General features: G+C 42.2%; 1 protein-coding gene across 1 annotated transcript in view; it reads left to right on the top strand.

Annotated features, from left to right (window-relative positions):
- The window catches only part of LOC143775977 (chloride anion exchanger-like), a 111,542-nt gene that overhangs the window by 86,166 nt on the left and 1,243 nt on the right, over positions 1–24,133 (top strand). The window contains exons 11-20 of the mRNA XM_077264803.1: positions 3,989–4,066; positions 4,160–4,255; positions 10,326–10,432; positions 10,921–10,990; positions 11,718–11,810; positions 11,893–11,988; positions 12,391–12,624; positions 12,828–12,882; positions 14,589–14,734; positions 22,872–22,946. Of these exons, the coding sequence (XP_077120918.1) occupies positions 3,989–4,066; positions 4,160–4,255; positions 10,326–10,432; positions 10,921–10,990; positions 11,718–11,810; positions 11,893–11,988; positions 12,391–12,624; positions 12,828–12,882; positions 14,589–14,734; positions 22,872–22,946 (1,050 nt within the window). The remainder of the gene's footprint in view (positions 1–3,988; positions 4,067–4,159; positions 4,256–10,325; positions 10,433–10,920; positions 10,991–11,717; positions 11,811–11,892; positions 11,989–12,390; positions 12,625–12,827; positions 12,883–14,588; positions 14,735–22,871; positions 22,947–24,133) is intronic.

Here is a 24,133-nt window from a genome sequence, read left to right as displayed (position 1 = left end):
GGGTCTAGGTTCCAATATGGGGTTGCTTGTGGGGGGTTTCTACTGTTTAGGTACATCAGGGGCTCTGCAAATGCAACGTGATGCCTGCAGACCAATCCATCTAAGTCTGCATTCCAAATGGCGCTCCTTCCCTTCCGAGCTCTGCCATGCGCACAAACAGTAGTTAACCCCCACATATGGGGTATCGGCGTACTCAGGACAAATTGGACAACAACTTTTGGGGTCCAATTTCTCCTGTTATCCTTGGAAAAATACAAAACTGGGGGCTAAAACATAATTTTTGTGGAAAAAAAATTAATTTTTATTTTCACGGCTCTGCGTCATAAACTGTAGTGAAACACTTGGGGATTCAAAGCTCTCACAAAACATCTAGATAAGTTCCTTGGGGGTCTACTTTCCAAAATCGTGTCCCTTGTGGAGGGGTTCAATGTTTAGGCACATCAGGGGCTCTCCAAATGCAACATGGCACCCCATCTTAATTCCAGCCAATTTTGCATTGAAAAGTCAAACGGCGCTCCTTCCCTTCCGAGCTCTGCCATGCACGCAAACAGTGGTTTACCCCCACATATGGGGTATCAGCTTACTCAGGACAAATTGCACAACAACGTTAGGGGTACAATTTCTTCTTATAACCTTGGGAAAATAAAAAAATTGGGAGTGAAAAGTTCATTTTTGTGAAAAAATATTTTTTATTTTTACGGCTCTACATTATAAACTTCTGTGAAGCACTTGGTGGGTCAAAGTGCTCACCATACATTTAGATAAGTTCATTAGAGGGTCTACTTTCCAAAATGGTGTCACTTGTGGGGGGTTTCAATGTTTAGGCACATTAGTGGCTCTCCAAATGAAACATGGAGTCCCATCTCAATTCCAGCCAATTTTGCATTGAAAAGTGAAATGGCGCTCCTTCCCTCCCGAGCTCTGCCATGCGCCTAAACAGTGGTTTAACCCCACATATGGGGTATCGGGGTACTCAAGACAAATTGTACAACAACTTTTGGGGTCCATTTTCTCCTGTTACCCTTGGTTAAATAAAACAAATTGGAGCTGAATTAAATTTTTTGCGAAAAAAAATTAAATGTTCATTTTTTTTAAACATTCCAAAAATTCCTGTGAAGCACCAGAAGGGTTAATAAACTTCTTGAGTATGGTTTTGAGCACCTTGAGGGGTGCAGTTTTTAGAATGGTGTCACACTTGGTTATTTTCTATCATGTAGACCCCTCAAAATGACTTCAAATGTGATGTGGTCCCTTAAAAAAAAATGGTGTTGTATAAATGAGAAATTGCTGGTCAACTTTTAACCCTTATAACTCCCTAACAAAAAAATTTTGTTTCCAAATTTGTGCTGATGTAAAGTAGACATGTGGGAAATGTTACTTATTAAGTATTTTGTGTGACATATCTCTGTGATTTAAGGGCATAAAAATTCAAAGTTGGAGAATTGCGAAATTTTCAAAATTTTCGCCAAATTTTCATTTTTTTCACAAATAAACTCAGGTAATATCAAAGAAATTTTACAACTATCATGAAGTACAATATGTCGCGACTCGTGAGAAAACAGTGTCAGAATCACCAGGATCCGTTGAAGCGTTCCAGAGTTATAACCTCATAAAGGGACAGTGGTCAGAATTGTAAAAATTGGCGCGGTCATTAACGTGCAAACCACCCTCGGGGCTTAAGGGGTTAATGCCTTTTGATTTAGAATGAGATGTCATAAAATCTCCTATATGTGTAATGTGTAGGTTTTCCGATACTTTTGTCAATGCAGTATGTATACATCCTTAGATTAACTTATGCACTTTACCCGGCATGTGATAAGGGTATCTATACAATGACCGAAATCCATTTAATTCTTGACCCTGTGAAAGTTTACTTCTGCTTGACTCCTGTCACTACCTGACTGGCTAGGCACACATGCCACGCACTTGATGTGGAACCTCCCCTGACAGTCCATAGTTTATTTTTATTTATCTGCAGAGAAGTCACACAGTGGTGTAGATATAAAGGTTTAAATATGGACCTGATCTGTGCAAATACAAAACAGAAGTTCTTGACATCTTCGTCGCCTGACTTTACAAGCTTCAATCTTGCAATGTTGTGATCCTGTTATTACAATGATTGGAAATGATTGGCTGAAGTATAAATGGACAAAGCAATTTATTCATCAGATGCCTGGGATACCACAATTTTTGGGCAGAATCCTAATTTTATTGAGGGTTCACCTATTTAAGCTGAAGATAGTGCTCCAGAGCTAATCTTTCTCATCGTAACCGGGGACAAGAAGTTATTAGAGAAGTCGTTTCTGAGATATGGAGCTGGGTCTCCTGGTTGTCTAGACATATACAATTGTGCACAAATTATTCCATGCTTTCACCCCTCTCCACTCTTTCTCGCTACATGTCCACAATCCTATTGATAGCAACTTTGGAATAGTATGCAAGAGCCACGAATACAATGTATCACCATTAGTGTTGAGCGATACCGTCCGATACTTGAAAGTATCGGTATCGGAAAGTATCGGCCGATACCGGCAAAGTATCGGATCCAATGCGATACCGATACCCGATACCAATACAAGTCAATGGGACTCATGTATCGGACGGTATCCCTGATGGTTCCCAGGGTCTGAAGGAGAGGAAACTCTCCTTCAGGCCCTGGGATCCATATTAATGTGTAAAATAAAGAATTAAAATAAAAAATATTGCTATACTCACCTCTCCGACGCAGCCTGCACCTTACCGAGGGAAGCGGCAGCGTTCTTTGTTTAAAATTCGCGCTTTTCTTTCCTTTACGTGAAGTCCCGGCTTGTGATTGGTCGCGTGCCGCCCATGTGGCCGGGACGCAACCAATCACAGCAAGCCGTGACGTAATTTCAGGTTCTTCAGGATTTTAAAATTACGTTCCGGCGTTGTGATTGGTTGCGTCGCAGTCACATGGGCGACGCAACCAATCACAGCAAGCCGTGACGTAATTTCAGGTCCTTCAGGATTTTAAAATTACGTCCCGGCTTTGTGATTGGTTGCGTCGCGGTCAACCAATCACAAGCCGGGAGGCTGGACACGCGCGCATTTTAAAATGCGCGCTTGTCCAACCTCCCGTGATGTCCCGGCTTGTGATTGGTTGCTTCGCGGTCAACCAATCACAAGCCGGGAGGCTGGACACGCGCGCATTTTAAAATGCGCGCTTGTCCAGCCTCCCGGCTTGTGATTGGTTGATTGCGACGCAACCAATCACAAGCCGGGACGTCACGGGAGGCTGGACAGGCGCGCATTTTAAAATGCGCGCGTGTCCAGCCTCCCGGCTTGTGATTGGTTGATCGCGACGCAACCAATCACAAGCCGGGACGTCACGGGAGGCTGGACAAGCGCGCATTTTAAAATGCGAGCGTGTCCAGCCTCCCGTGACGTCACGGCTTGTGATTGGTTGCGTCGCCCATGTGACTGCGACGCAACCAATCACAAAGCCGGGACGTAATTTTAAAATCCTTAAGGACCTGAAATTACGTCACGGCTTGCTGTGATTGGTTGCGTCGCCCATGTGACTGCGACGCAACCAATCACAAAGCCGGGACTTCACGTAAGGAAAGAAAAGCGCGAATTTTAAACAAAGAACGCTGCCGCTTCCCTCGGTAACGTGCAGGCTGCGTCGGAGAGGTGAGTATAGCAATATTTTTTATTTTAATTCTCTCTTTTACACATTTTTACATTAATGTTGTTTCGATACCGATACCCGATACCACAAAAGTATCGGATCTCGGTATCGGAATTCCGATACAGCAAATATCGGCCGATACCCGATACTTGCGGTATCGGAATGCTCAACACTAATCACCATCTATATGCCTAAAATGGAAGCATAAACACTCTTCATTTCAATAGAAGAAATGATGTAGAATACAAATAACTATTATGAAACTATGCTATTTTTAGTGCATGCATGTATTTGTGGATATATACATATATAATAAACCAATGTATGCACCAACAGGTGGCAGGACTTTTATCAGCTATAATAGTCATGATTGTCACTTTGGCTATTGGATTTCTCCTAGAACCACTGCAAAAGGTACAGTTATATCACAGCATTCCTTGATATAAAATAATCTCTATTAGCCAATGTATATGTAATTAATCACAAAATGTGCTTCTTCTTTTGTAGTCCGTACTTTCAGCCCTAGTCGTCATCAATCTGAAAGGCATGCTGATGCAGTTCAATGAAATCCCTAATTTGTTCCGGAAAGATAAATATGATTGTGTAAGTAATACCTGTTCACATGAAGTAGTCCTGTCCAAAAATTATTTATTTTTTATAAAAAGGTGGTAGATTATCTCGATATTAAATGAGGCTTCATTCAGACTTCTGTTTTTCAATGTACAGGTTCTAGCTGTGCTTTTCGTGGATAAATTTGTACCATTCGAGTTTATGGAGCTGTTCACACGTCCACACTTTTCTGTGGACTGTGTGGCCACAAAAAAAATCAGATATGTCCCTTTTTTACAGGCATCTCAGATCAAAATGGGTAATCATTAGAGATGTGCTCAAACTTAAAAGTTCAGCTAGTGTCCAGTTCTAAACGCCGAACACGGACTTCTCCCAGAAGTCCATTGTAATGTTCGGAGTTCCGGGGAAAGTCCAGAGAGAGAGAGAGAATTTTCCAGATCAAAAGTTTGGGTCCCCATTGTTTTTTATGGGGTTCTGGTTCAAGTTCCGGTACAGTTCTGGTACCCGAGCCCGAACTTCCACAGGTCCGCTCATCCCTTGTAACCATACAAGTCTATGGATCTGTGAAAATCATAGACAGCACGAGTGACATTTGTGTACCATGAATGTTGTCCATAATTAACCTATTCAAAACATTTGACATATATTTACGTCAAATGTGTCGCAGCCTTTGATCTGGGCTTGCACACCAAGCCCAGATCATTCCCCAGACATGAACATGGTGAACATGGCTGTTAACCAGTTAAATGCTACTGTCAATCACTGACAGCAGGATTTAACACCCACCTGCTGTAAGTGGGTTATTCATCCTGCCCACTAGCATCCTGTGATCATGTGACAGGGGTTGTCATGACAACCAGGGGTCTGACGATGACCCCCGTGTCAGTCATTAGGATTCACTTGTGAAAGCATCGGAGATTGCGATTTCTACGGCTTTAGGCCACGTTCACATGTTCAGTATTTGGTCAGTATTTTAAATCAGTATGTGTAAGCCAAAACCAGGAGTTGGTGAAAAATCCAGCAATGGTGACATGTTTCTATTACATTTTTCCTCTCATTGCTCCACTCCTGGTTTTGGCTACAAATACTGATGTAAAATACTGAACAAATACTGAATGTGTGAACATGGCCTTAAGTCTCCTAAGAGGACTGTTAAACACAGTGAAAGTGAAAGAAAAATTAAAAAAATATGAAAAAAAACCCCACAAAAGTTTAAATCAGCCAACTTTTGTCCCATACAAAAATAAAACAATTAAAAAACACACATATTTAGTTGCTACATTCGTAAAAGTCCAATCAATCAAAATATAAAATAATTAATCAGGCCGGTAAACAGCGCAACGAGAAAAAGAATCAAAACCTCAGAATTACATTTTCTGTCAGCCGCAACAATTTTCAATAAAGTGCAACAAGAGATGATCAAAACATTGTATCTACCCTAAAATGCTATCAATAAAAACATCAGCTCAGGGCATAAAAAAAGCCCTCATACAGTCCATGATTCCGAAAAATGAATATGCCATAGCTCTTGCAAAATGGCGACATAAGCAAAAAAAAATATACATGTTTGGTATCTGTGTTGTTGTACTGACCTGGAGAAACTTATTGACAGGTCAGTTTTAGGCCTCTTTCACATGTCAGTGTCTCCAGTATATGTTTTGACAGTTTTCACACGTACCGAAGACACTGACACACCTAGACCCATTCAAATGAATGGACATATCTGTTTTTTCAAGGACCGTGTGTCTGATTGACACTCACATAGACATGTCCGTTTTTGTGCAGCTGCATGGATCACACAGACCCACTCAAGTCAATGGGTCCGTGTAAATGCGTACTGCACACGGATGCTGTCCGTGTGATACATCAGTATCACACAGATAGCCGCCGGGGAAGAAGCGCTACAGTAAGCGTTGTTCCCTGGCAGCTGGTGCTGAAGCCGGCTCTTATTATTCTGTCCTGCTCTATCGGTGATCGGCACGAGCTGAGGAGAATGTTGTCCGAACGAAGACAGCAGGTGGGGGCTTTTATGGCTCTTACCCCCATCATCTGACACCTGCTGCCGCTAATAACAGTGACAGCAGAAGCGGATGATTGGGGTGTTCTACAGCCGCCGCCTGCAATCTAACTAAACAAATGAATGAAAAACCCGACCTGGGTTCCCCCCTATTTTCTTGAACCAACCAGACAAAACTCACAGCTTGGGGCTGCAACCCTCATCTGTCAGCTTCTGCAAGGTTGGTTATCAAGAATAGATGGGTCACCATGCTGTTTTGTTTAAATTATTTAAATAAATAATTTAAAAAAACGGTGTGGGGTCCCCTCCCATTTTTGACAAGCAGCCTTGCTAAACCTCACAGCTTGGGGCTGGTATTTTTAGGCTGGTAAGGGGCCATTGATATAGCCCCTCCCCCAAATAAAAACAGCAGCCCACAGCCACCCAGAAAAGGCACATCTATTAGATGCACCTTTTCTGGAGCTTTGCCTGGCTCTTCCCACTTGCCCTGTAGCGGTGGCAAGTGGGGTTCATATTTGTGGGGTTGATGTCACCTCTGTAATAACAGGTGACATCAAGCCCACGGCTTAGTAATGGAGAGGTGTTTATAAGACACCTCTCCATTACTAATCCCAAAGTTGTATGTTAAATAAAGATACAGCAAGAATAAAATACTTTATTTGAAAAAATTGCACAGACACCTTTAATATTCTTAATTAAACCAGACTTACTGCAACACCTAATTCCCCAACTCCCTTGATCTCCTGTAATAAAAATAAAATAAAAAAAGCAACAACATACCATACCTGTCAGTCGTTGTGTCTAGTGTTGAGCGATACCTTCCGATATGCAAAGGTATCGGTATCGGATTGGATCGGCCGATACCGGCAAAATATCAGATCTCGCCGATACCCGATACCAATGAATATCAATGGGACACAAAATATCAGAATGGTTCCCAGGGTCTGAAGGAGAGGAAACTCTCCTTCAGGCCCTGGGATCCATATTCATGTATAAAATAAAGAATAAAAATAAAAAATATTGATATACTCACCACTCTGACGGCCCCGGCTCTCACCGGTCCAAGCGTCTGCCTCCGTTCGTAAGAATGCAGAGTGAACTAGGACCTTCGATGATGTCGCGGCTTGTGATTGGTCGCGTGACCACTCATGTGACCGCTCACGCGACCAATCACAAGCCGCGACGTCATCGAAGGTCCTTCACTCCCTGCATTCTTAGGAACGGAGGCACCGCTAAGGTCCAGGGTCCGTCGGAGGGGTGAGTATATCAATATTTTTTATTTTTATTATTTATTTTTTACATGAATATGGATCCCAGGGCCTGAAGGAGAGTTTCCTCTCCTCCAGACCCTGGGAACCATACGCACCGCACACTTCCGATTCCGATTTCCGATATCGCAAAAATATCGGAACTCGGTATCGGAATACTGATACAGCAAATATCGTCCAATACCCGATATTTGCAGTATCGGAATGCTCAACACTAGTTGTGTCCCACGCTGTAATCCATGTCTGGGGGCTAAATAGTTTTCAACCTGGATGGTGCTAAAATGTGACGGTCCTGGCTGAAAACCACTGGTGAATTAGCTGCTGAGAGCGCAGCATCATTCACCAGCAGTGACATCATCGAGGCCGGGCTGAACTGCAATGACCTCAGGACTGTGGGAAAATGCCTGTGATGATGTCACCACTGGTGAATGATGCTGCACTCTCAGCAGGTCATTCACCAGTGGTTTTAAGCCGGGACGGTCGCATCTTGGCCCCCCAACATGGATTACAGCGTGGGACAAAACGATGAATAGGTATGGTATATTGTTGCTTTTTTATTTTATTTTTATTACAGGAGATCGAAGGAATGGGGGAATTAGGTGTTGCAGTAAGTATGGTTTAATTTAGAATATTAAAGAAGTCTGTGAAATTTTTCAAATAAAGGATTTTATTCTGACTGTGTCTTTATTTAACATATAACTATAGGATTAGTAATGGATAGGTGTCTTATAGACACCTCTCCATTACTAAGCTGTAGGCTTGATGTCACCTGTCATTGCTGAGATTACATCAACCCCACAAATATGAACCCCACTTGCCACCGCTACAAGGCAAGTGGGAAGAGCCAGGCAAAGCACCAGAAAAAGGTGCATCTAATAGGTGAACCTTTTCTTGGCAGCTAAGGGCTGCTTTTTTGTAGGCTGGGGGCTATATCAATGGCCCCTTACCAACCTCAGAATACCAGCCCCCAGCTGTGAGCTTTAACAAGGCCACTTGTCAAAAGTGGGAGGGACACAACGCTGTTTTTTAAAATTATTTATTTAAATAATTAAAAAAACAGCATGAGGACCACTCTATTCTTGATAACCAACCATGAAGAAGCTGACAGTTGAGGGTTGCAGCCCACAGCTGTGAGTTTTGTCTGGTTGGTTCAAGGAAATAGGGGGGAACCCACATCTGGTTTTTCATTCATTTATTTAGTTAGATCACAGGTGGCGGCTGTGGAATACCCTGATCATCCACACCTACTGTCACTGTTATTAGCAGCAGCAGGTCATTCGGACTTTAATATTACGCTCATCATTCTCCTCTGCTCACCGACAGAGCAGGGTAGAATAATGACAGCCAACTTCAGCACTAGCCACCGGGAACAGCGCTTACTGTAGCGCTTCTTCCCCGGAGGCTGTCCGTGTGGTACTGATGCCACACGTAGTACACATACGGACACGGATATCTCCAGTATCAATTTTTCCCGTACTGGAAATATCAGGATGTGTGAAACCGACATTACTGTGAGTTCTTGTAAGACAGAACCCAGTACAGCATGTTTAGTTAGTTTTGCTTTTTTCTTAAAAATGTTACATCAAAGCTGGCTATAAAATTCTATTAGTTATTATGAATACGTCCTCATAACATAATAGCGCAATGTCCAAGGGCCAGAGCCAATAATTAATGAAAGCTGATAGACTATTACTTCAGAGCCCTTTAAACAGCTGCCAAAAAAGAAAAGAGGGTTTTAAACAATGACAGGATGCAGGTTGTTTTCTTAATATGATTGCTTCTTTAGGTCCAAAGTCTTACCATGAGTATAGTAATAAAATGGGAGTCCATAGAGTTTTCAACTCTGTAAATTGCCTTTTCCAAGTAATTAAGATAACAGTATCTAAGCATTTAAAGAAGTATTAACCACGGAAACATTCATATTTGTTTTGGAAAATACTGCTCGGATTGCAATTCCAGTTTACATGTTATGGAAATTGTGTTTTCAAGCATATAATATAGATTACAGAGCCATCAAATAAAAAAAAGTGCTTACATCTACAGGTAGTGAGTAGGCCAACAGAATGGCTACTAAATAGGTGTCATAGTACATTTGGAATTTACAGACAAAATACTATAATAATTTTATATTGCGCCAATGTATTCCGCAAGGTTTATGTATCTTCTGGAAAGTAATAACCAAGTAAAATGACAAGTAATAACAGTTATACAAAGAGGATGACACCCATGTCATAAGAACTTACAATCTGAAAGTGCCTTTTTAGCCATGGGACCAGTTGCTTATGTTGGTAGTGTAAAGACATGGCTGTAATGGCACTATAATACTGAATATATTTATACCTTTGATGAAGAAATCCACTTTGTTGTTCTGTAATCAGGATTTGATTCCCCGACCCCTCTGCCTGCCTCCTGTATTCGAATGACAGGTTAATGATCAGACGTCAAAGAGAGGAGACAGATAAATCAAAAGCAAGAGGCAGGTAGAGGGGGGCCGGGGAACTACAGACCAGACAGGGAGGTGACGACAACGTCCACAGTCCGAACCCTCTGCACTGAAATCTAAATAACAGAAAACTTCAAACTCTGATTAAAGAAGAACCGCAAAGGTATCAATGTAATCAGTATCACAGCCATGGCTTTATTTTATGTTACAAAATCGTGCTGATGGGTCCTCTTTAAGATGATATATTCTTTCATTCATGTATCTATTCCCGTTGAGCACAGTAATGAGATTTATAAACATAATTACTATTAGTAATCTATTTTGTTAACCTGCACCTTCATACATGAGTGACCATTGTTGTTTTATTCTTTGTAGTTGGTATGGGTGGTGACCTTTCTTGCTGCTGTCTTACTTGGTCTTGATCTTGGCCTGGCAGCAGGAGTAGGATTCGAGCTGCTGACAGTGGTATTCCGTGCCCAATTGTAAGTACAATAATACTATAAGTAATTTGTATATATTGCCTAATACAAGAAAGTAGACAAGACATAGAGCAATTCCAGATGCTGCTGCTAAGTTGCAGATGGGAGGTTTATAACAGCATTTAAAAAAAAGGGCTGGATGCTTTCTACATCACAAATAGCATGTTGGGTCATTGATAAATAAGTGACAAAGAATGTGTAAATGGTGGTGAAAGGCTGAACTTGATGGACCTAGGTCTTTTTTCAACCTATGTAATTATGATTGTTTGAATGATACACGTACCAATTTTTTATTTTAATTTGGTGCAAATTTTGCCTAAATCTTTACAAGCTTTGGAGCATGATGTTGAATGGAATGAGAATCTTGGTGGTAATAGACTATGATAGTTTGGACTTTTCCATATTATTTTTATGTAGATAAATGTTTTAGGGTTGTATAAAATTAATCTAAATATAGCAGAATTCATTTAATTTATTTGTGCTTTTTTCAGCCCAAAATGTTCTCAGGTGGCAAATATTGGAGGGACGGACATTTACAGGAACAGAAAAGACTATAAAAATGTAAGCTGTAAACACAATTAAATTTGAACTGACAGCCAGAGTTTAACAAGAATATTGTTATTATTAGATTGATATTTTCCACCTGTTTATTTATTACCTATTATCAAGGCATTAAAGATTGTCTCACAATCACAGCTTATCTGCTTTACCCAGGATAGGAAATGAGTTTCTGACCATGTCACACATCAAGGATTGCCACCGATCACAAAAGCACAGCGTGGCTATCTCTGACAGTCCCATTGACAATGCGTGGAAAAGCAACATGAATGTACACACGAATCTCCCTTCTAGCAGGGTACACAGGAATCCCAATTTTCTGATAAGGGAGGATCCCAGAGGTGTAACCCCAGTGATCGGACACTTATGACCTATTCTGTAGATGCTAATTTGTGATTGTGAGACACATCCATATCCATGTCTCATGGTTTATGTAAGGACCATGGTGCATGTGCTGACAGCAGGTCTCTTGATCTAAACTTAACAACCTCATGTACGCCCATGAAGCTGTGAAGTTCGGGCCAGGAAACCTGAGGCCATTTTGTGCATCACAGTCCGTACACATAGATGTAGGTTAATGTGGCATAAGGCCCTTTTTGTCCTGTGGACACCTCTGCAAAGATCCCATTAGAACTGTAGGCAGCTTTACCCATGGGTTTTGCATTTCTTTCCACCAACTGAATATGTCGATCTTGTGTTATCATTGAAATCTCATGCTTGTCTTTTACAGATCTATCAGCATCATGGAATCAAAATTTTCAGATGCCCATCACCAATATTTTTTGCCAATATTGATTTTTTTAAAGATAAACTTATTACAGCTGTAAGTCCAGAATGAAATACATGTAAGGTTTCAGTGTCATTGTAAGAAAACGGTAACATTGCACCATGTCTATCCATTACAGGCAGGTTTTAACCCGCTGAGAGTGCTGCGCAAACGCAACAAAGCTCTAAGAAAGATAAAGAAGCTAATAAGTAAAGGGGAACTCCAGATCCTGCCAGTAAGTCTTAAGGATCAATTCCATATACAAATTATTTCTTTACCATCACTAACAGTATTTTAGTATAAATCAAGACAAAAAAAAGCCTGCCTTTAATCCAGCAAGACAACACATTACCAGCTGTTTGATGAAGACCGGGCCAAGGGAGGTCTACACCAAAGCATTTTTTTAATGTAACTTTTTGCATAGAGAGAACAGATTAGGTCCTTCTGCTAAATGACCGAAAGCTCTAATTAGAGGGTGAGGAGCATAGTTTGGGTATGTAATGTATTGTACATTATATGTTAAAACACAGTTATATAAGTACAAATATCATCATATTGGGAAGAAATAAATTCAGTAGTTCTGATTACTTTGCCTTTTTTTGTATTTTAGTTAATTGGATTCCACTTTGTATTGTAGAAAGGTATGATTTCAACATCAGGAAACCAGTATGAGTCTGAAGAGGAACTAGACAATAACCGGATTGAAGAGCTGGACCAACCAATTAACACCTCGGACCTTCCATTTGCTATAGACTGGAATTCTGATCTTCCAGACCATTTGAGGGTTCCCAAAATTGATGTCCATAGTTTAATCATTGATTTTGGAGCAGTGTCATTTCTTGATATGTCTGGAATGAAGGGTCTAAAATCGGTATGTTATACAAATTTGCTTGGTACCCTGATACTTACACTCATTTATGTTCCAATCTGGAGCTTGTAGTGTTGGAGGGATGTATACTGTCCATGCAAAGAAAATTAGCAAAGATGAGCAGGCATAATTACCCCTGTTTATTTACCATGGGATAAAGAATACCTTATTTATATTTAGGAAAAAATAAACTTTTTTCTTTTTAGATAATGAAAGACTTTCTTAAGGTTGATGTGGCTGTGTATATTGCTGGAATAGACAGTAAGTGACATTTTTTTTAATACTTCATAATTAATAGACAAAAAAGCAATAGGGAAACTATGAAATACGTTCAGCAGCATACCGATTGGCTTCGTGCCACTAGTTGTGTTTTTAAATCTGGCTTTATAATAAGAGATGAACCGATCGATCCACAAAAAGTTGACTTTGAACACTTTGTAGTTCGATTCATGCTTTTCAAAAAATAAAACTTGCCTGACACCACTTCTTATACTGAAGAAGCATTATGGAGCTGGCTAATGTCACTCTTAGCAACTGAGTGGGCTTCCCAGAATCCTAGTTTTTCAAGAATATTGTCAAACCTTGTAAAGTGATGGTCACTGCACAAATGGATCATCATTTAATCTATAGGGCCCGAATCATTAAGAGCAGCGTTGTACCCACGAGTCTTAAAGAAGAAGCATTTTAAAGGGAACCTGTCACCCGAATTTGGCGGGACCAGTTTTGGGTCATATGGGCGGGGTTTTCGGGTGTTTGATTCACCCTTTCCTTACCCGCTGGCTGCATGCTGGCCACAATATTGGATTGAAGTTCATTCTCTGTCCTCCAAAGTACACGCCTGCACAAGGCAATATTGCCTTGCGCTGGCATGTACTCCGGAGGACAGAGAATGAACTTCAATCCAATATTGCGGCCAGCATGCAGCCAGCGGGTAAGGAAAGGGTGAATCAAACACCCGAAAACCCCGCCCATATGACCCAAAACTGGTCCCGCCAAATTCAGGTGACAGGTTCCCTTTAAAGTAGGATGTGCCAAATTCATTAAGCGGCACAAGCCACCCATTTGGTACATCTTCTCAGTTGAGCGTGCTTTGCTAGAATAGTTACTCCAGTCCGTGTATAACAGGGACTGGAGTAACATTTCTGGCATGAATTACACCACAAAAGTGTGTCCCACCCATGCTTTGCATTTTGGCAGTGATTGCCAGGACTCGCATTAAAGTGTTAAAAGTCAAAACTGTTTGCGAAACTTCACGTTGCATAAAAAATTTGGCAGTTTTCAATATGTTTTACAGTACATGTAAACATTTTGATGTATATAACCTACTGTATACCGCCATAACATTGGGTTGATTAGTAAAATTGATCCCTGTAAAGGCAGAGCTATGTCTATGAGTCTATATTTTGACACAAGTAGGTCCCTAGTCCGTACAATTACCACAGTTTTGTAATTCATGTTGCTACAGGTTATTCTCTTGTAGAAACAATGATAGAACAGACAATGATTTTTTTTCCTGCTTGATTCATACTGATAAGGGCAGGTAAAAAGAGCGCTGTATGTTTCCAGATGAAATTTGAGGTATATGGAGGTACAATCAAAGTCATGTAGATATCTTATAGAAGACAATAGGTTGCATATTACAGCTCCGTCCAGTCAGCAGTTTTAACTGGCTGAATATAATTTTTTAAAAACTTGACATACTACTGACAACCCTGGGACCTATAATTAAGATATTTTATGATCAAATAATTTTATGATAACAACACGCCTAGGAATTTTTAAAACCTAAAATTGTAAGATTTAAGTCCAACCTATAGAATGGCCCCAAACACCAAAGAACTGACCCAAAATGGCCAGTTTTGAGCACATTTTTTCTTTTTGGCTTGGAATTGTCCCAGCAAAATTGACTGTTGCACATAAAAATATTTGATATTTGATAAATGTTCTTAGAATATTTTTGTTTTCAGATAACGTATTGGAAAAACTTATAAAATGTGGCTTTTTTGATGATGATATTACAACCTCAATAATTTTCCTGACCATCCATGACGCAGTCTTACATGTGCTAGAAATGAAAAGTCTGGAAAGCTTCGATAAATTGAAAGAGGCTCAGGTAATTACCCTTTTCATGCAGTTTCATAATGTCGGTTATTGCAAATCTATGTGATGTAAGTTTTTAAATATACCATTTATTTCATTAGAATAATCTGAAAACTCTAAGACTGAGTTCACAAGAGCAGTAGTGTGCTGTGTATGTCTTTGTGTGGATTCACAATGCGTTTACTGGCCCTGTATTTTTTACAAATGAGAAATAACTTTTTCAACATATTTTACCTGTAAAAACTACACAGATAATAATTAGTGATGAGTGAGCACTAAAATACTCGGGTGCTCGTTGCTCGGGTCGAGCAAATTAGAATACTCGGGTACTCGAACCGAGCAACGAGCCCAATATAAGTCTATGGGAAACCCGAGTATTTTTACCGCGATCCCCCCGGGGGGCCTTTTAAGGTCTGAAAATGTCAGAAAATTATGGAAGCACTGCTCAAATGACACAGGAACATCATGGGGATCGCCCCTGGAAACATTTCTGACTCCTAGGTCACAGCTGTAAGCAACGTTGTCAGAGTTTCACGCCATTTTTACAGGTGCACCAACAAACATACGATAGCATAACCAAAATGGATTTTGCTGGGAAATATGTTAAGGACAAGGTACAACCTTTCCAGGCTAATGACTTGTATATAAGGCAAAATAATTTACCCCAGACCAAAATGTTCCTCCACCACTTGGGCTATGTTCACATGCAGCATGATGCGTTTTTCAACTTTCAACATTGCTTTCAACCAATACAAATGCATTCACTGGGAAATGTCATTGTAACATTTAACAACCCTAGCTGGCCATGTGGTGGGTGACACATAAGCAGACACATCTTGTTTCATTTCTGAAGGAGTGACTCTTAAAGTCACAAAGCCTACTTTTAGAGGGGCATCAGGCAGCATTAATATTCTTAAAGGGCCATTATTAAACAGTGGGTCTCCTATGCTGTTATTGCCTATGCAGTGAGTGGATGGGCTGCCAAGAATTATGACGCACCCCAATACCCCTGTCACGAGAGGTACAGAAGGGTTTCCTGAAAAAATGTTGCATTGAATGCAAGGCCTGCCTTGCTATCAAGTAATATGCACCCCAAGAATCCTTTGAACCCAGGTACTGGATGGCCACAGGAAAACCCACTTCACGTTCTTCAGTTGGTCCTGCCATACTGTTTCCTTATGCATTGAATGCAAGAGCCGCCTTGACCCAAATTTGCACGAGCCCCAATCCCCCCCTTGGAAGAAACATGGAGGAGGGCCTCATAAAAAAAACTGTCCCATTACAAAGGAGCGGGTCTCCTAGACTCATAATGCCCATGCCCTAAGTGCATGGGCTGACAAACATTTCCCTATTGGGGTAAAATTTTAAAAAATATTTAATGGGGATCATAGACACCCTTGCCAAAAAATTGACTGTCTGTAGCAGCATGGAACACGTAAACCCTGGTGATCTAGTGGGGGAAAATGATGAGAGGTGGAGGAAGGTCTCATTAAAAACTAGGCCCAATGTAAAGGAGCAGGTCTGCTAGACTCCATACACTAAGTGTATGGGCTGACAAACATTTCCCCATGGGGGTACATTTTTAAAAATATTTAATGGGGATCATAGACACCCTTGCCAAAACATTGACTGTCTGTAGCAGCACGGAACACGTGAACCCTGGTGATCCAGTGGTGGAAAATGATGAGAGGTGGAGGAAGGCCTCATTAAAAACTAGGCCCAATGTAAAGGAGCGGGTCTCCTAGACTTGTAATGTCCATACACTAAGTGTATGGTCTGACAAACATTTCCCCATGAGGGTAGATTTAAAAAAAATATTTAATGGGGATCATAGATATCCTTGCCAAAAAAAGACTGTCTGTAGCAACACGGAACATGTGAACCCTGGTGATCTAGTGGTGGAAAATGATGAGAGGTGGAGGAAGGCCTCATTAAAAACTAGGCCCAATTTAAAGTAGCGGGTCTACTAGACTTGTAATGCCCATACACTAAGTGTATGGGCTGACAAACATTTCCCCATGGGGGGTACATTTAAAAAAAATATTTAATGGGGATCATAGACACCCTTGCCAAAAAATTGACTGTCTGTAGCAACACGGAACACGTGAACCCTGGTGATCTAGTGGTGGAAAATGATGAGAGGTGGAGGAAGGCCTCATTAAAAACTAGGCCCAATTTAAAGGAGCGGGTCTCCTAGACTTGTAATGCCCATACACTAAGTGTATGGGCTGACAAACATTTCCCCATGGGGGTAAATTTAAAAAAAATATTTAATGGGGATCATAGACACCCTTGCCAAAAAATGGACTGCCTATAGCAGCACAGAACACGTTCAGCATGGTGATCTAGTGGTGGAGAATGAGGAGACATTGCTGAAGGCCTCATTAAAAACTAGGCTCAATGTAAAGGAGTGTGTCTCCTAGACTTGTAATGTCCATACACGCAGTGCATGGGCTGACAAACATTTCCACAAGGGGATACATTTTTTAAAAATATTTAATGGGGATCATAGACACCCTTGCCAAAACTTGGACTGCCTGTAGCGGCACAGAAGATGCTAAGCCTGGTGATCTAGTGGTGGAGAATGAGGAGACATAAAGGTAAATCATACTGAAATAAAAAAAAATAAAGGATGTGAATCCACCGATGAAAGTAAATAACAAAAGGGAGGGGCAAACACAGGTTCATAGATTTTAAGCCAGAATGTGTCCAACGAGATATGTTTGTCCCTAGCAACAGCTCAGAGACAGGGCTATAAATAAAAATATAATATAAAAGTCTTTGAATAATTTTCTATTGTAGAGGTATACACTACCTCATTAGAGGACTGTCCAGAGATAGGGAAAATGGAAAATATAAGAATAAATGGGAATAATAGATGTACATCTCTTTTTTATGACATTTCCCCCTGTGGGAGTGTCATTTGTTTTGGTTTCCAATTAGTAACAAGCATCATAAAAACACCCTTGCACAAAAAAATGTGTAAATTTGGCATCACAGAATCCGTTCACCCTGGTGTTCTACTGGTTGTGGATGATGAGGATGAGGATAAGGAGGAGGATAACAACAAACAGACCAAATCTGGAAGAGTATACCCATGTGTGGTTGTGAAGAGGTGCATGAGAATACACCTCCACAGAAACAGAATGTATTAGAGGTTATGTTTCGCTGTTTTCACTTGGTGGTGTACAGAAGTCTTGCCCAATCCAGTGCTTGTTCATTTTTATAAGAGTCAGCCTCTCAGCATTTTCAGGTGACAGGCGGATGCCCTTATCTGTTATAATTCCACCAGCAGGACTAAAAACCTGCTGAGACAGAACGCTAGCAGCAGGGCAGGCCAGGACCTCAAAGGCATAGAGAGCCAGTTCATGCCACGTGTCCAGCTTGGCTACCCAATAATTAAAAGGTACAGAGGAATCACGGAGGACATTTGTACGATCTGCACGGTACTCCCTCAGCATATTCCCAAACATTGCACTTCTTGTGACAGCACCCCTTGCCTCTGTGCCAGCACACGGGGAGGGTCTGAGAAAACTGTCCCAGAACTTTGCCATTGTTCCCCTGCCTGAGCTGGATTGTACTTCTGTCTCTCTCGCTTGGACTCCTTGGTTGTACAACAAACTCTGATGTCTGCTGCCAGCATTCTCACATGGGAATTTTATAAGTAATTCCGCTACAAGGGCCCTCTGGTACTGCAACATTTAGTACACCTCCCTGCCACTGGCAGAAGAGATTGAAAGCTCTCCTTGTAGTGTGGGTCTAGAAGTGTCACCAACCAGCAATGAGTGTCATCAAAAAATGTTATCATGCGAGGGTCAAATGAAACGCAGTGCAACATAAAGTCAGCCATGCATGCCAGACTCCTAACAGGCAAGACTTCCGTGTCCTCACCAACAGGATGACTGACCATGCTGTCCTCCTCATCCTCATCCTCCTCCTCCCTGTCCTCAGGCCATCCCTGCTGAACAGACGGTATGTCAGCTATGCTTGTGGTACCGTCTATAGCGCATGAAAGTAGCTCCTGTTCTTCCTCCTCCTCACTGCCTACCAATCCACGTTGGGAAGACATGAGGCTGGGCTGAGTGTAATCCCCCTGTATGGTTCCTTGATCCATGTCCTCATGCTCTGCCTGCAATGCATCCTCTTTAATTGTGAGCAGAGAGGTTTTCAGAATGTTGAGAAGCGGAATGATGACGATAATTATGGTGTCATCGCCACTCACCGTCTTGGTGCAGTCTTCAAAGTTTTGTAGGATGGTACATTTGTCTGACATCCATGTCCACTCCTGAGGTCTTATGTGTGGAGTCTGAACTGAATATCAACGGCCTTGTTGATGTTGGTAGTCAACAACTGCCCTCTTCTGCTCACAAATCCTTTCAAACATATGCAGTGTAGAGTTCCAATGCGTGGGGACGTCACACACCAGTCGGTGAGTCAGAAGCTGCAAACGCTGCTGAAGCACGGCAAGGGCGGCTGAAGCTGTAGCTGACTTTCTAAAATGGGCAGACAGGCGGCGTACTTTGACAACTCTTCAGCATTGTGCGGTTTATCACCTACGCATATTAGCTTCAGCACAGCCTGTTGCCGGTTGGCTGAGGCAGTGCTTCCAGCTTGTGACTGATGTGGTCATTTCAGAGATGGAGGCTGAGGTGCAGGAGCTGTAGAATGTGGGGGCAACCCTGATTGACCTAGGGCCCACAATCATCGGCGTCGGGAGGACGTGTTCCATCCCAAGGTCCGACTTAGTCCCGGCTTCCACTATGTTAACCCAGTGTGCTGTCAGCGAGATGTAACGTCCCTGCCCACAAACATTTGTCTATGTCCATGGTTAGGTGGACTTTCCCAGTAACTGCATTGTTGAGGGCACGGCTAATGTAGGACACGTGCTTGTGTAATGCAGGGACGGCACACCGGGAGAAATAGTGGAGGCTGGGGACCGAGGGACGGCCATCAGGTTGTGGAAAGCTTCCATTTCCACCAGCCTAAAAGGCAACACGCACAAGCAGTCATGAAATGTGTGAATTTAGTAGTGTGGCCTGTGGGGCATTGGCTGCGTATTTGCGCTTGCATTCCAAGGACTGGGGTATGGATAACTGAATGCTGCACTGGGACAAGGACGTGGACATTCTTGCTGATGGTGCTAGTTGAGTGTGTGCAGGAGGCATCTTGCATACACCATGGACAGGGGATTGGCTTGCACGCACAACATCAGAAGAAGCAGTGGTGTCACCCGCAGACACTGTTCCTGGACCCTGGTGTTTGGCCCACAAAGTCGGTTGCTTTGCTGCCATGTGCCTGATCATGCTGGTGGTGGTAAGGCTGGTAGTTTTGCTACCCCTGCTGATGCTTGCATGGCAGGTGGTGCAAATGGCCTTTTTGGGATTATCAGCAGAGTCTTTAAAAAACAACCAGACTCAGGAAGACCTAACAGTTGGCAACTTCCGTCATGTTGGTGTTATTATGGGGAACGGTTGCCCGCCTTCTGTCTGCGGCCACCACACTGCTTCTTCCTGCCTGTTGGGGTACTATGCCTCCTTCCCCCTGTGTGCTGCTGTCCTCGCTCTGCATGTCCTCCTGCCAGGTTGGGTCAGTTGCTATATCATCTACCACCTCATCTTCCACTTCCGCATCCTTGTCCTCCTCCTGACTTTCTGGCAATTGTGTCTCATCATCGTCCACCTCTTGTGAGTGACACTTCCCCACCGTCGACCTTTGTGTGACCGTGGCTGCTCAAATATTTGGGCATCACTACATACGTTCTCCTCTTGCCCCGCTTCAAGTGGAACGGGCAAGAGGCCCAAATCTATAAATGGAAAAGTGAACAGCTCTTCGGAGTGTCCAAGTGAGGGATCAGTTGTCTCTGAGCACTCGGTATGGTGGGAGGAAGGAGGATCAGGGTGAGGAATATGCGGTCCAAACTCATGGCTGCTGAGGCTTGACCGTGTGGAACACAGAGTGGTGGTGGTGGCAAAGTGAAGCATTATCCGCTATCCAACCAACAACCTTTTGACACTTTGGATTCAATCAATAGTGGTGAGCTGCGGTCCCCTAGTAATTTGTACAGGAAATTCGGGCAAGAAGATATGGGTGTTTGTTGTGGCACACTTTCAGCTTGGCCTCAGCATGCACCATCACCATCACGTTCAGTTCCCCATCCCTTGCCACGCGCCTCGCCCATTTTAAATGGAGGACAATATTTTCCACGTTCACTACAAATGGCTGAATTTGGAGCGTACTTATATGTGATTCGTGTGATGGACAAACCACAGTTTTAAAGAGCTGGCCTGTAGGTAACTATTTTTACCAGCAAACTTTTTCAATAACTTCGCCAACACACTGCAACAAAATTTAAAGGGAGGCCAGAAATAGCTGAATTTGGAGCGCACTTTTTATCTCTGATCCATGTGTGACGGACAAACCACAGTTTTAAATAGCTGGCCTGTAAAAAAATTATTTCTGGCCCCTGATACCTGGGGCTATGTCTACAAATATCTGTAATAGCAGCAGCAGCAGACAGAACTGGAATGGACCCTCTTGCTATATGCACTGCAGTCTGCCACATACACTGCCTGCCTAGCACTGTTATCTCTGCAGCTTTATTAGTCCTCAGAAGGACTGTTAGTTGAGATGGATATGTGTATAATATATTGTGGTATACCCACAGTAAGTACGAACCAAGTAAATCTCTCCCTACACTGCCTGATTCTGTAGGAAACTGTGACGAGCATGGCGGTGCCAGGTCTGATATAGACCTGATGACGCTGTGCAGCCAGCCAATCACTGTAATGTCACAACCAACATGGCTGCGGTATTACAGTGTGTGGCAGATAATCCCTGCATGTTCATTGGCGCTCTAAAGAGCACCAAACATGCAGGAAGGGGACCCTAGCTCTCGCCGAGCAACCCCGGAAATACTCAGTGAGCTCCAAGCATCTCGAGCAGTGAGATGCTCGGGCGAATAACAAGTAGTGGCGAGCATGCTGCTCATCACTAGTCACCACTTCTTTATTTTTCACCCACTCCTGGCTTTGACTTACAAATACTGATGTAAAATAGTGACCAAATACTGCTAGTGTGAACATGGTCTAACTAAAAAGGGTAGTCTTATCATCGTGGTAGGTACTGCCTTGTATAGTAAAGCTTGCCTTAGGGCCCCTTCACACTGGTCGATTCTGCTACGATTACGACGCATTTGCGTCATATTCGACATCGCAGTACGAGCTCGTAGCCAGCGGTCACACTCTACGATGTTAACGCTTTTTCTGACGTAGTTGCGATGTGAACGTCACGCGTCGCAATCGTACGCTACCCTTCACACCGCCATAGTCCTACGACTCCGAGCGTGACGTATTACCAGCATGGGCGTGCTAAAACGTCACGCCCAATCAGGAGACAGGTATGCGGAAGCCCAACCCACGTAGTCGCATTACGAGCTCGTATGACCGCCGTCACATACTACGATTTCGACCGCCACAGCGAGACATTTACGACGAAAGAAAGTTCTGCTCTTTCTTTCACATCGTACGATGCTGGGCTGCGTCGCAAATCGTAACGCCATGTCACACTTTGCAACCTCGGAACGAGGACGGATAAACGTCACAAATCGAACGCTCGTTCAGACTTTGATTGCACAGTGTGAAGGGGCCCTAATACATGAGATTCAGCAGTGAGCTATCTCTAACTACTCTGCAAACACATTAGTTCTCAGTTCAACAGAGTTTTCAAAACAGAAGGATCATTTGTTGGGGGAGAGTTGGGATGCTCCCATACACATTAGATGGTCGACAAGTCCTGACAAAATTAGCAGACTTTCAACTAATGTTAATAGAGGCTTTAAGGTTTTGTTTATAAGGAAATTTTGATATATGTGAACTACATTTTCACCGGTAAATGGAGTGGGTTTACATTCACAGATATTGTTTTTTATCCGACCAGTATTAATTTGAGGGCAACTAGTCTGGCTTACTGATTACTTATAAGTTGTTTTTAGGATTGGAGCATGTCATCTGCCCAAACAGTACGGTATATAAAATATTAATTACTGTACATGGCATTTTCATTCATCTGGCAATGCACAAGCGGACCTTTTACACTTTTTGCTGCTCATCATTATGTCACATCATTTGTAAAATAATATTTTTTTTTATTAGGAGGATGTTAAAGAGACAAAATTCGATGCAAAAGAAAATTTAAATAGACCAGTAATAATGAATAATGACTATAATGTGAGTATATTTCTCTAAAGTAAAAGTATATTTACATGTGGCAGATTAAGTGCAGAAATTAAGGTTGTTTCTGTGGAAGCAGATGAATGGGACAGTCACAGAAACTTCTGAAACAAATGCATCACGTGTGAATATAGTCTAAAGAAGCACTACTAACGACGAGCATTTAAATAATTTTGTAGGGTTTTTTGCAATGTCTATCAATAGAAATGTACATTTTTAAATCATTATTTTCTAATTTACTATCATTTGGTGTGAAACAGGGAGAAATAAAGCATACACTATACAATAAAAGTTATTTGCCACGTTTCTGTTTTCCCCTAGTAAAGTAACAATAAATTGACAGCTGGGTGTTGCCAATTGGTGGCAGGGGGGCTTCACTCACTACACACTGTCCAATCAGGGTTATCGGTATAAGAATGTGTAGAAATAACACCCCTGTGATAAAGTCAATGTCAACACCCAGTTGTCAATTTATTCATGAATTTCGCAAAAATAAAAAGAGCTAACATTCACACAAACACACACTTAAGAGCCAACGTGCAAATGTCTTCATATGGCTATATCTTAATAAAAAGGAACCTTACTAACAAAGCCAGTGGAAAGGTCACCTTTAAGGGATTATTTGCATCTGATAAACTGAAAGCATGTCACTAGAAGATACTATCATTCTGATCAATAACAGTCCGCTCCTAAGGGCTCGGACTGATCCTGAGAATGAAGATTCCTGCATTGGTTTACCCTTGCAAAGGGATTATACAGGACTTTGGTTTTTTCTTTCTATGGGGTCAAGAACTTGCACCCAGGCAATTACTAACTACTGTACCTGCCTGTTCTCTACAACGATCTCTCACGCCGCAGGCGGCAATTCTTCTTCCTTTGACCCCACATCAACAGAGCAGTTCTTTCTTTTCCAGTCTGCTCTATCATTGGGGCATCACTGTTGATGTCATGCTAATTGACCACCAGCGACCCGCAGTTAGGCAGTGGGAAGCCGGTTGTCAATCGGCTTGACGTTGGTAATGAAGTCCCAACATAACTTCACTGTCATTCACCCCCTGATCATATGCACGCCGATGTCAGCTGCTACCCTCTGATTGGCCGGCCATCTTTATTGCTGCTCAAGAACACTTCAGTTGCATGTGCATCCGATGATGCACATACAGCTGAAGTGTTTTCTAGCGTTG

Source organism: Ranitomeya variabilis, chromosome 5, assembly GCF_051348905.1.
Source record: "Ranitomeya variabilis isolate aRanVar5 chromosome 5, aRanVar5.hap1, whole genome shotgun sequence".
Lineage (NCBI taxonomy): Eukaryota > Metazoa > Chordata > Amphibia > Anura > Dendrobatidae > Ranitomeya > Ranitomeya variabilis.
Note: the sequence above shows the minus strand (reverse complement) of the source record. Positions and strands in the feature narration are given on the sequence as shown.